Here is a 14369-nt window from a genome sequence, read left to right as displayed (position 1 = left end):
ATTCTGAGGTTCAAGTCAATCACAGTGCTTTTTTTATTACTTAGCGTAAGAGAATTTGAATTCAGATTTATTGTATTTTTAAGTTATTAGCAATCTTTGGCTCTGTGACAAATCTAGTACTAGGATGGCTTTTCACTGAACACAAGCTCAATATCATGAATAGCAATAATATTAGTTATCATTTGTTAAGTATCCACTATGTGCCAAGTACACATTACTCCTAAAACACAATTATGTAAAGTAAGTATTATAATCTTTATCCTACAGATAAGAACACTGAGCCTTAATGAAAGTAACTTGTATAAGATCACACAGTAAGCAAGTTGTAGAGCTTGGGTTTGAACCCAGAACTTTTTGGCCTCAAAAATCTATGCTTTTTTATTTTAAGTTTTATTTTGAAATAAGTTCTAACTCATAGAAAAGTTGTAAAACTAGGAAAAGCTACAGAGAGTTTATTTGAAAAATTAGGCATTAAAATAATATTCACATATACTGGGAAATTTGGAAAGCCAAATGTATGGCTGGGGCTAGACACATTCTTAGAAAAGACCTGAGAAGACCCTAAGCTTTCACATTTGGCTGACCTCTAAATGCAGTACAAGCAGGAAGTAAAGGCTAAGGTGGTTGTAAATGGCCTGGCTAAGCATTGAAGGAGTGCCTTAGCACAGAGTCGATCTGAAAAGATGAAGTTCTCTCTGTCCTCCTCCCTCTGTCTTCTGTTGTGTAAGGAAATCATGTCAAAGCAATAACTGAACACAAGTTAAAGGAGCAGAGATTTTAAAGAAAATATATGTCAAAGAATACAGACTTCACAAAAAAAGTTTAGAAAATTATTAAACAACCCAATAGCTATAGCTCATATCAAGCCTACAGAAATTCTGGAGCTGAAAAATACAATAACTGAAATGAAAACTTCACTGGAAGATTTCAATAGTAGATGTGATCAGGCAGAATAAAAACAGAAATAGAAACCAAAACAACAAAACAAACCCCAAAGAGAGGGGAAAAATGTGATTTCCAGAGTTAACACATAATAATTATTAAGATGTCCAGTTCCAGTTTTTAACAAAAATTATGGAATATGCAAAAAAAATGCTTGTTCACAGAAGAAACTAACAGAAGCTCTATTTTTTCATGTCAGATGGGTAATGTGCCAATGTCATAAAAAGGCTTGAGGGAGGCATATTTTATTGATGAGCATAAAAAGCCAATCATCATGCTTATGAACTACTAAAGGATTAGAAACTACTTATGAGGAAGCACAGACATTGGACTTACTGGAAAAAGGACCTTAAATAAACTGTCTTAAATATGTTCAAACTGCTAAATGAAACTATGGACAGAGAGCTAAAAAGAATAATGTGTGAACAAAGATTTCAATAAGGAGAATAATGTGTGAACAGAGATTTCAATAAAGAGATGGAAATGACAAAAGAAAAAAACAAAACAAAACAATTCTGGAGCTGAAAACTACATTACCAAACTGAAAACTTCTCTAGAAAGTTTCAATACTAGAAATATTGATTAGGCAGAATAAAGAATTATAGAACTAGAAAATCAGTCAATTGAAATGATCAAGTATGAAGAAAAGAAAGAAAAAAAAATAAAGAAAAATGAACAGAACCTAAGGGACCTCTGGAACATCATCAAGTATACCAACATACATTTAATGGGGTCTCTGGAGAAAAGAAGAGAGAGAGAGAGGAAAGGGCAGAAAAAGTATTTGAAAAAATAATGACCAAAATATTCCAATTTGATTAAAAGCACAAATCTATACATCCAGGAAGCTCAATCAACTCCAAGAAGGATAATTGCCAAGAGATCCACAATGAGACATATAATCTAATTGTCAAAAGCCAAAGTCAAAGAAAGAATCTTGACAGCAGCAATCAAGAAGTGTTTTGTCATGTACAAGGGCTCTACAATGAAATTCACAGCCAGTTTGTTGCCAGAAACTATGGAGGCAAGAAAGGAATGGGATGACATCTTTATAGTGCTGAAAGAAAAGCAATCTGTCAACCAAAAGTCTATACCCAGAAAATCTATCCTTCAAAAACAAAGGAGTAATTAAGACATTCCCCAATAAGCAAAAGCTGAGGGCATTTGTTGCCAGTACACCTGCCCTATAAGAAATGCTAGAGAGTTGTTCAGGCTACAGTGAGAGAACATTAGACAGCAACTCAAAAGTCTTAAGAAGAAATAAAGAACTCTGATGAAGGTAACTACATAGGTAAATATAAAAGTCAGTATTATTTTGGTTATTGGTTTGTATTACTTTTTCTTTCTTATATCACTTAAAAAACAAATGTGTAAACATAATTATAAATGTATATTAATGGACACACAATGTATAAAGATTTAATTTGTGACAAAACAGAAGGGAGATGAAGCTGTGTAGGAACAGAGATTTTGTGTGCCATTGGAGTTAATTTGGTATCAATCCAAACTACATTGTTGTAAATTTAGGATGCCAAGTGCAATCCCATAGTAACTACTACTGAAAAACAATATTAAAACATACACAGAAGGATGTGAGGAGGGAATTAATGTGGCACACTACAGAAAATTAATTAAATACAAAGAAGGCTGTAACGAAGGGAATGAACAAAACCAACATTGACAAAACATTCTGGAAAGGGCAAAAATGTAAAGGCAGTAAAAGTATCTGTGGTTTTCAGGGTTGTGGCAGAAGGGAAGAAAGGATGAATAAGAGAAGCACGGGTAATTTTTAGGGCAGTGATTCTGTATGATACTGTAATGGTGAATCTATTTCCTTATGCATTTTGAAAACCCATGGAATATATAACACAAGGTGTGAACTGTAATGTAAACTATGGACTTGGGTTGATAATGATGTGCCAATGTTGGTTCATTGATTGTAACAAATATACCAACATGGTGTACAAGATGTTAATGTTGGGGGAAGGCTATAGGTACATGTGGTGAAGGGGTATGTGGAGAAGAAAAATCTCAAATTAAGAACTTCACTTTACACCTTAAAGAACTTGAAGAAAGAGAGCAAACTAAATCCAAAGCTAACAGAAGGAAGAAAACAATAATGATAAGAGCAGAGATAAATGAAATAGAGAATAGAAAAACAGTAGAGAAAATTAATGGAAACAAAGGTAGGTTATTTGTAAAGATCAACAAAATAAACAAATCCTTAGCTAGACTAAGTAAAAAAGAGAGAGAGAATGTACAAATAACTAACATTAGTCATGAAAATTGAAATATTACAACTGGCCTTACAAAAATAAAGGGGATTGTAAGAGAATACCATAAATAATTGTACACCAATGAATTATATAACCTAGATTAAATGGAAACATTTCTAGAAAAACACAAATTACCAAAACAGACTCAAGAACAAAAAAAATCCGAGCAGACATTTAACAAGTAATGAGATTAAATCAGTAACAAAAAACTTCCAAACAAAGAAAAATCCAGGACCAGATGGACCTAATTTCAGGCAACCCTAATTTCAGACAAAACAGGCTTTAAACCAACAAAGATCAAAAAAGACAAAGAAAGGCATTACATAATGTTAAGGGCTCAATTCAACAAGAAGACGTAACTATCCTAAATATATATGCACCCATACAGGAGCAGCCAGATTCATAAAGCAAATTATTAGATTCCTACAAAAAGACTGAGACTCCCTCACAATGAATAGTGGGAGACATCAACACTCCACTGACAGCATTAGACAGATCATCAAGGCAGAAAATTAACAAAGATATTCAACATTGGACAAAAATGGATCTGGACCTTTGCAGAACTCTACCCCTAAAACAACAGCATTCTTCCCATTTCCACATGACACATACTCTAAAATCAACCATGTAATCGAACACAAAACAAGTCTCAGCAAATGCAAAGTAATTGTATTAGTACATTGTCATACTGCTATGAAGAAATACCCGAGACTGGGTAATTTATAAAAAAAAAAAAGAGGTTTAATGGACTAACAGTTCCACATGGCTGGGGAGGTCTCACAATCATGGCAGAAGGCAAAGGAGAAGCAAAGACACGTCTTACATGAAGACAAGCAAGCATGTGTAGGGGAACTGCCCTTTATAAAACCATCAGCCCTCATGTGACTTATTCACTTTCAGCATGAGAAAAACTCACCCCTATGATTCATTTACCTCCCACCAGATCCCTCCCACGACACATGGGGATTATGGGAGCTACAATTCAAGATGATATTTGGGTGGGGACACAGCCAAACCATATCAATAACCAAAATTATACCAAACACAATCTTGGACCACAGTACAATAAAAATAGAAGTCAAGACTTTTAAAATCACTCATACCATACAATTACATGAAAATTAAATGACATGCTCCTGAATGACTCTTGGGTAAATCTGAAATTAAGGCAGAAAAGAAGTACTTTGAAATTAATGAGAATAAAAATGCAACATATTAGAATCTGTGGTACACAGCTAAGGCAATGTTAAGCAGGAAATTCAAAGCACTGAATGTCCACGTCAAAAAATTAGAAAGATGTTACATTAGTAACCTAACATCAAAACCGAAAGAATTAGAGAAGCAAGAGTAAACCAACCCCAAAGCTAACAGAAGACAAGAAATAACCAAAATCAGAGCTGAACTAAAGAAAAGTGAGACACAAAAAAGAATTCAAAAGATCAGCAGATCCAGGAGTTGATTTTTTGAAACAAATAATTAGTAATATAGGCCACTAGCTAGAGTAATAAAGAAGAAGAAAGAGAAAATCCAAATAAACACAATTAGAAATGACAAAGGGGAAGTTACTCCTGACCCCACAATAATAAAAATAACCATCAGAAACTGCTACAGACACCTCTGTGCACACAAAGTAGAAAACCTAGAAGAGATGGATAAATTCCCAGACACATACATCCTCCCAAGACTGAACCAGGAAGAAATTGATTCCCTGAACAGATCAATAATGAGCTCCAAAACTAAATCAGTAATAAATAGCCCACCAACCAAAAAAAGCCCAGTGCTACACAGATTCACAGCTGAATTCTGCCAGATGTACAAAGAAGAGCTTGTACTATTTCTGCTGAAACTATTCCAAAAAAATTGAGGAGGAGGGGCTCCTCCCTAACTGATTCAGTGATGCCAGCATCATCCTGATACCAAAACCTGGCAGAGACACAACAACAGCAACAACAACAACAAAACTTTAGGCCAATATTCTTGATGAACACTGATGCAAAAATCTTCAACAAAATACTGGCAAACTGAATCCAGCAGCACATCAAAAAGTTTATCTACCATGATCAAGTAGGCTTTATCCCTGGGATGCAAGGTTGGTTCAACATATGCAAATCAATAAATGTGATTCATCACACAAATAGAACTAAAAACAAAAACTATATGATTATCTCAATTGATGCAGAAAAGGCTTTTAATAAAATTCAACATCACTACATGTTAAACACTCTCCATAAACTAGGTATTGAAGGAACATACCCCAAAATAATAAGAGCCACCTATGACAGACCCACAGCCAACAACATACTGAATGGGCAAAAATTGGAAGCATTCCCCTTAAAAACTGGAACAAGTCAAGGATACCCTCTCTCTCTCTCTTTTTTTTTTTTTTTTTTTTTTTTTTTTTTTTTTTTTTTAGACAGAGTCTCGCTCTGTTGCCCAGGCTGGAGTGCAGTGGCACGATCTTGCTCACTGCAAGCTCTGCCTCCCAGGTTCACGCCATTCTCCTGCCTCAGCCTCCCGAGTAGCTGGGACTACAGGCGCCTGCCACCACGCTTGGCTAATTTTTTTGTATTTTTAGTAGAGACAGGGTTTCACCGTGTTAGCCAGGATGGTCTCTATCTCCTGACCTCGTGATCCACCCGCCTCGGCCTCCCAAAGTGCTGGGATTACAGGCGTGAGCCACCGCGCCCGGCCAAGGATGCCCTCTCTCAACACTCCTATTCAACAAAGTATTGGAAATCCTGGCCAGGGTAATCAGGCAAGAGAAAGAAAGAAAGAACATCCAAATAGGAAAAGAGGAAGCTAAACTATCCCTATTTGCAAATGGCATGATCCCATATCTAGAAAACCTCATAGTGTCAGCCCAAAAGCTCCTTAAGCTGATAAACAACTTCAGCAAAGTCTCAGGCTACAAAATCAATGTGCCAGAATCACAGACATTCTTATACACCAACAACAGTCAAGCTAAGAGCCAAATCAGGAACACAGTCTCATTCACAATTGCCACATAAAGAATAAGATCTTTAGGAATACAGCTAACCAAGGATGTGAACGATCTCTACAAAGAGAACTATGAAACACAAAGTTCAAAGGAATCAGAGATGACACAAGCAAATGGAAAAATGTTCCATGCTAATGGATAGGAAGAATCAATATTATTAAAATGGCCATACTGACGAAAGCGATTTATAGATTGAATGCTATTCCTATTAAACTACCAGTGACATTCTTCACAGAACTAGAAAAAACTATTATAAAATTCATATGGAACCAAAAAAGAGCCTGACTAGCCAAGGCAAGCCTAAGCAAAAAGAGAAAAGCTAGAGGCATCATGCTACCTGCCTTCGTACTATACTACAGGGCTACAGCATGGTGCTGATACATAAACAAACACATAGACCAATGGAACTGAATAGAGAACCCAGAAATAAGGCTGCATACCTACGACTATCTGATCTTTGACAAAGCTGACAAAAACAAGCAATGGGGAAAGGATTCCCTATTCAATAAATAGTGCTGGGATAACTGGCTAGCCATATGCAGAAGATTGAAACTGGACCCCTTCCATACACCATATACAAAAATTAATTCAAGATATATTAAAGACTTTAATGTAAAATGCAAAACTATAAAAACCCTGGAAGACAACCTAGGCAATACTATTTAAGGCATAGGAATGAGCAAAGATTTAATGATAAAGACACCAAAGCAATTGCAACAAAAGCAAAAATTGACAGATGGGGTATAATTAAACTAAAGAGCATCTGCATTACAAAGAAAACTATCAACAGAGTGAACAGACAACCTACAGAATGGGAGGAAATTTTTGCAAACTGTGCATCTGACAAAGGCCTAATATCCGGCATTTATAAGGAACTTAAACGAATTTACAAGAGAAAAACAAACAATCCCATTAAAAAAGTGGGCAAAGGCCATGAAAAGACACTCCAAAAGAAGACATACATGTGATCAACAAGCATGAAAAAAGCTCAATGTCACTGATCATTAGAGAAATGCAAATCAAAATCACAATAAGATACCATCTCACATCAGGCAGGATAGCTATTACTAAAAAGAAAAAAAATAACAGATGCTGTTGAGGTTGTGGAGAAAAAGGAACATTTATACACTCTTGGTGGGAGTGTAAATTAGTTCAACCATTGTGGAAGACAGTGTGACAATTCCTCTAAAACCTAAAAACAGAAATATCGTTTGACCCAGCATCCCATTACTGGGTATATACCCAAACCAATATAAATTATTCTATTATAGGGACACATGCGTATGCTTATTGCAGCACTATTTGTGATAACAAAGTCATGGAATCAACCTAAATGCACATTGATGATAGACTGGATAAAGAAAATGTGGTACATATACACCATAGAATACTATGCCGCCATTAAAAAGAACATGAGCATGTCTTTTGTGGGAACATGGTTGGAGCCGGAGGCCATTATACTCAGCAAACTAACTCAGGGACAGAAAACCAAATATTGTATGTTCTCATTTATAAGTGGGAGCTAAATGATGAGAACACACGGACACATAGAGGGGAACAACACGCACCGGATCCTATTGGAAGGTGGAGGGTGGGATGAGGGAGAGGATTAGGAAAAATAACTAGTGGGTACTAGGCTTAATACTTGGGTGATGAAATAATCTGTACAAGAAACCCCCATGACATAAGTTTTCCTATATAATAAACCTGCATGTGTATCCCTGAACTTAAAAGCTAAATTTAAAAAAAAAGACCTAGAAAACATATTTAAGGAGATAATGGCTGAAATTTTCCCAAATCTAGAGATAACCAGCAGCACTCAAGTACAGGAAATTCAAAGGTCACCAATTAGATTAAATGCAGGAGGAATTTCCCAAGGTACATCATAATCAAATTAGCAAAAATCAAAGAGAAAGAATATTTGAAGCACAAAGAATAAAGAAACGTGACATTCAACAGAGCCCCAGTACAGCTTTCAGCAGATTATTCAGCAGAAACCCTGCAGGCTAGGAGAGAGTGTTGAAGGGAAAAAAAAAAAACAAAAAAACCTCTCAACTGAGACTACTATACCCATTAAAGTGTCTCTTCAAACACAAAGGAGAGATAAAGACTTTCCCCAAATAACAAAAGATGAAGGAATTCATAAACACCAAACCTGTCCAAAAAAATGCTACAGGGAGTCCTTCCATCTGGAAGAAATGGACCCTAAGGTGTAACAGGAAAACATTTCAAAATATAAAACTCACTGCTGAAAGTAAGAAAATTGAAAACTAGACAAATTCAGAATATATTAATACTGTAATTGTGGTAAGTAAACCACTTACATCTTAAATATGAAGACTAAAAGACAAAACTATTAAAAACAACAATTGCAACAGCTGGTTAAGAGATAGGCAATATGGAAGGATGTAAGTTGAAACATCAAGAAGTCAAAATATGTAGAAGGTGCTATTAAAGTGTGGAGTTTGTTTTTGATGCTTTTCCTTGTGAGCAAAGTTAAGTTGTCATCAGTTTAAAATTGCCTATTATACATGTTTTTTGTAAGCCTCATGGTAACCTCAAAGCATAAACCTGTAATAGCACAGAATCAAAACATATTAGTAGAGAAAATTAGTTAAACACAAAGGTAGTAAGAGAGGTAAAAAGGAAGAAAGTATTCACACAATAAGCAGAAAATGAATAACAAAATGACAATAGGAAACCCTTACCTATCAATAAAATCCTTGAATATAAGTAAATAAATAAATAATATAAGCCCCAGCTATATGCTGTCTATAAGAAACTCACTTTCTCTATAAAGACACAGGCTGAAAATGAAGGGATGGACAAAGATATTCCACGTAAATTGAAACCAAAAAAGAGCAGGAGCAACTATACTTATATCAGATAAAGTAAACTTTAAGTCAAGAATGGTAAGACAAGGAGGGCCATCGTATAAAAACCAAGAGGACAGGCTGGTCTCAAACTCCTGACCTCAGGTGATCCGCCCACCTCGGCCTCCCAAAGTGCTGGGATAACAGGCGTGAGCCACTGCACCCGGCCCTTGGTTATAAGCTTTAAAGAATTTGTTTGCTATTTTGCACATTTCTGCCTTAAGACTGTGTTTCTAGCAACTATTTAAACTTATAAACTCTTCATTGATAAAGAATAAATCTTATATCACTAAAAGATGAATATGCAATAAGATGTTTTCAGACAAAGAAAAGCTGAATTCATTTTTCTCATGCTTATCTCTACTACAAGAAATGTTGGAAAAAAACCTGAGGAGTACAAAAAAAAGAAATTATACCAAATAGAAACCTAGTTAATTAAGAAACAATGAATAGCACCATAAGTGGTAAATACATCAGTGAATATAAAGGACCTTTTGAAACAATCTTGAAATCTCTTTAAAAGAATACTGATTATTTAAATAAATACATTAACCATATATTGTGGGTGTTATAGCTAATATAAAAGTAAAATATTTGACAACAGGAGTACAAAAGGTTGGAAGGGGCTAAATGTATGTATCTATTGTAAGGTTCTTTTTTTTTCTTACCCTTTTCTATGGTGCTGATATTGTAAGGTTCTTTAATCATGAAGTAGTAGAATATTTTTTGAAGGGTGGTTGTGTTAAGGCACATATTGTGATCCTTAAAGAAGTCACTTTTTTAACAACACTAAGGAGAATAACAAGAAAGTCATTTTTAAAAAATGGTGTTTGAACAAATCGTCTGTTCACAGTCAAGAAGGCAAGAAAAGAATAGAGGAATAAGGCTGAGTGTTGTGGCTCATGCCTGTAATCTAAGTGCTTTGGCAGGTCAAGGCAGGAGGATTCCTTGATGCCAGGTGTTTGAGGACAGCCTAGGCAACATGGCAAGACCCTGTCTCTACAAATTTTCTGTTTAGAAATTAGCCAGGAATGGTGACATGTACATGTAGTTCTAGCTACTCAGGAGGCTGAGGAAGATCATAAGAGCCCAGGAATTTGAGGTTTTAGTGAGCTATGATTGTGCCACTGGACTCCAGGCAGGGTGACAGAGCGAGACCTTGTCTCTAAAAAAAGGGGGAATAGAGAATAGAAGAACAGAAACAGATCAGACAAACAGAAAACAAGTACCAAAATGGTAAACGTTAGCCTAAACACATTAGTAATTTTGTTAAAGGTAAATGGGTTAAACACCACAATAAAAAAAATAGAGATTGTCAAACTGGCTAATGAAGAACCACTCAATTATTTGCTATTTACTAGGAAGTGTACTTAAATAAAGACACTGATGGTTAAAAAGTAAAACTGGAAAAAGATAACAGTAGGCATTATAAAGCTCTTATGGCTGTATTAGCTGACTAAGTAGAAAATAATACTAAAGAAAAAGAATATTACCAAGTATAGAGAAAAGTTTGAAAATGTTTAAAGGGTCAATTCATCAAGAAGACAGAACAATCTAAATGTGTATAGATATAATTAGAATGCCTCAAAATTCATAAACCAAAATTTGACAGAACTAAAGTGAGAAGTAGAACAATTCACCATCATAACTAGAGATTAGACTTAACATATCTTGATCAAGAATTGATATGTGTAGTCCAAAACAATTCAATAAAGATATAGAAGATCTGAAATAACTCCAGCGACTAACTTGACCTAATTAACATTTATAGAATGATACATCCAACAACTGCAGAATAAACATTACTTTTTAGGTACACATAGAACAATTTCAAGATAGAACATTTGTTGGGCCATAAAACATGTCTCAGGAAATTTTAAAAGATTGAAATATTGTAGTTCTCATACCACAACAGAAATAAAATAGTCACAGTAAGATATCTAGAAAAGTACCAAATATTTGTGCTAAATATTAATTTAAATATTAAAAAGCACTAAGTGTTTGGAAATCAAACAACACACTAATTAAAAAATAGGTCAAGAAAGAAAACACGAAGGAAATCAGAAATATTTTGAACTGAATGACAATGAAGACAGTACAGAAATTGGCATATTTAACAAGAAGTTTCAGATAGATGCTAGAGTAACAGAAATCAGAGAAATAGAGGTAGAGGATATAAAAAGGGGGTAAAGAAAATAATTAAATATAAAATAGATTCAATTATTTTCAGCACATAGCAATGTTTGCTTGTTATTGATTGAAATAATTCTGTCACACATGTAATACTACACTTATCACATACATAAATACTTAGTCTGATATGGTTTGGATCTGTGTCCTCACCAAGTCTCATGTCCAATGGTAATCTCCAGTGTTGAAGGTGGGGCCTAGTGGGAGGTGATTGGATCATGGGGATGGATTTCCCCCTTGATGCTGTTCTCCTGATACCAAGCGAGTTCTCATGAGATCTGTTAGTTTCAAAGTGTGTGGCACCTCCCCCGTCTTCCTGCTGCTCTGGCCATGTAAGACCGCTTTCCCCTTCACCTTCTGCTATGATCGTAAGTTTCCTGAGGCCTCCCCAGAAGCTGAGCAGATGCTGCCATGCTTTCTTTACAGCCTGGAGAACCGTGAGCCAATTAAACCTCTTTGCTTTATAAATTACCCAGTGTCAGATATTTCTTTGTAGTAGTGTGAGAACAGCCTAATACACAGTGCTTCTACTTTGCTTCTATCTTTTACATACCAAAGAAATTATTATCACGACAGACTAAAAAAAATGAATGGACGAGGAGCATAGGCTTGTTAGTATATTGTGTAAAACATTCTCATTCAAATTATGTGCTGATTTTGTTTTACTCTTGTGTAAACTATTTTGTGCCTTGTTAGTGATTAACACCTTATCTCTTGTCACTTTCTTTTAGGGCTTTTTTATCCTAAATTGTCCAGACTTAACACCTTTGGCTTTCCAGTTGATATATCTTAATTTATCATTTAATGATCTTCATTACTTTCCCACAGAAGTGAGTCAACTTTTATTGTTATGTACTGATATAACTTGTGGTGAATAATAATTATAATAAAAATAGACATCTTTTAATACCTTGAAGTTACTATAAAGTACTGTAAATGTATTTTGGATTGCATCTTTTGAATGGCTTATTTTCAGAAGCGCAAAATGTACAGTACATCTTTCTTAGGAAATCCCATGATGTAATCCTCAAAGACTATGTTATAGTGAGACTCTCAAATGTGTTCTCATAATTCTATAATGTATATTAAATATTTATTCTTCTAACTCTGAATGTAATCTAAAATAAACCTTATTTATGTGCCAATCAGAAGCTTTAAAAACAAAGTAAACATGCAGTGTTGTAACAAGTTTTAATTACCAAACGATAAAATATAATATTCTGCTTAATAAAATGTATGAAGGATAATCAGATATGGGATGAGCTAATTTAATGTCATTTCAAGTGAATGAACCATTATGAGTGATTAGGACAAATTACGTTTTTAGTGTCTTTAGTCATTGCTTCATTGATTACTGGGTAATTGGTGGTTTTGTGAATTGATTTCCAGAGTATTGTCTTTTAGCGAGTTTATTTTTGGCAAATGTATTTTCTTCTTTCAATCATATGGTATTGAAAACATATATTTTCCATATTTTCTCTATAATATAATGTTTTTATTTTCAATTGGAGAAGTTATTTCTTTTCTAATACATAACACCAGTTTTATTAATTTGACTAGGAGAAATTGACAAGAATTCCCAAGGAATATAGCGATCTGAGTTCTTCACATTAATTTAACCTTTCTTCTAAGTAGATACAGATAATATTTGTGTATCTGCCAAAGAAAACTCCATCCACTAAAAAATAAATGTATGAAGACAAGAGAGCTAGTCACTTGTAAGATATAAAGTGCTCATTGTTAAAGTGACAGAGATCAACTTGTCATTAAAATGCAGGTCTGTGTTATATAGCTATAGATAAAATATTCCATTGAAGATGGTAATATCTAGGCTTAGAGAGGCTGTTTGGGGGACAGGCTAATGAGGCCCAGTTGTTAGCATGGCATAAAGGCAATGAATAAAAGGCTGGGGACTGAGGTAAGTGGGGTGATTCAAATTATTACCGATTTCATGGAAACTTTAAGATGGTTGAATCAGGCAAATTGCAGTGTCCTCTAAAATAGTTTCGGATGGGAGAAGGTAGAAGCAGAAATGTTAAATAAAGAAGATTAATATAGCAAACTCTATATACATATACTTGGTCTTCTTCTCTAAGATTCTTAAACAGTCATAAAATCAGATATAGTAATAAGTATAATAATGTATTGTTATGTCTGTAACATATATGGATATGATATATGTAGAAATTATAGACAAAAAAGGAAGAAGGAATTGAATATGTATGAAGAACATTTTCATATCTCACTGGAATTATGTTAGTATAAATCTGAAGTAAATTCTGATAAGGTGTATATTATAACCTCTAAACAATCACTAAGAAAATAACTCAAGAGAACATACTGAAAACATTTATTGAAGTCATAAAATATTACACTAGAACATATTCACTTGATGCAAAAAAAGGCAGTAGAGGAAGAATTAAAAGAACATACAACATATAGAAAGCTAAAAGTGAAATGACAGATGTAAATCCAATCATGTCAATAATAACATTAAATGTGAATATATCAAACAATCCAATCAAAAGATACAGATAGTCAAACTGTACAAAATTATACAAGTTCTTATACAGATTCAATGATACGCTGTCTGCAGGAAACACACTTAAGATTAAAAGAAACACACTTAAGATTGAAGAGGTTGAAGCCAAAAGCATGAGAAAATACATATCATGCAAACAGCAACAATAGAAATGCCGGAGAGACTATACTAATATCAGACAAAATATATTTTAAAGCAAAAAAAGTTACTAGAGATAAAAAGAGACATTTGTCAATTTATCAGATAATAGAACTTTATAAACAAATGTTTATTTAGTAACAGAGCCCCAAAGTATATGAAACAAAAACCAAAGGAATTGGAGGAATAGAAAATGCAACTATAATAATTGGACACTTCAATATCCCACTTTCGATAATGAATAGAAAAATTAGGCAGAAGAACAAGAGGGAAATAGAAGAATTGAACAACACTATAAACCAATTAGACCTAATAAATCTGTATGGAATGTATTAGGGTCTAACTCAAACCAGTAGCAGCAGAATACACAATTCTTGAGTTCATACAGAACATTTTCCAGGATAAATCATATA

The 14369-nt window shown here is 34.3% G+C and overlaps 1 protein-coding gene and 1 non-coding gene across 3 annotated transcripts in view; one reads left to right on the top strand and one right to left on the bottom strand.

Moving 5' to 3' along the window:
- The window catches only part of LRRC63 (leucine rich repeat containing 63), a 65912-nt gene that overhangs the window by 22612 nt on the left and 28931 nt on the right, over positions 1-14369 (top strand). For both annotated transcript variants that reach the window (XM_055096730.2, XM_034936703.3), the window contains one exon: positions 12008-12106. In XM_055096730.2, coding sequence (XP_054952705.1) covers positions 12008-12106 — 99 coding nt within the window. The remainder of the gene's footprint in view (positions 1-12007; positions 12107-14369) is intronic.
- Positions 1136-1239, bottom strand: LOC112438716 (small nucleolar RNA U13). Its single transcript, XR_003027091.1, has one exon. It is a non-coding gene; the product is annotated as a small nucleolar RNA U13 (small nucleolar RNA).

Source organism: Pan paniscus, chromosome 14 (assembly GCF_029289425.2).
Source record: "Pan paniscus chromosome 14, NHGRI_mPanPan1-v2.0_pri, whole genome shotgun sequence".
In the NCBI taxonomy this organism is placed as follows: Eukaryota; Metazoa; Chordata; class Mammalia; order Primates; family Hominidae; genus Pan; species Pan paniscus.
The sequence above is the reverse complement of the archived record's forward strand: the minus strand, read 5'-3'. Positions and strand labels throughout refer to the sequence as shown.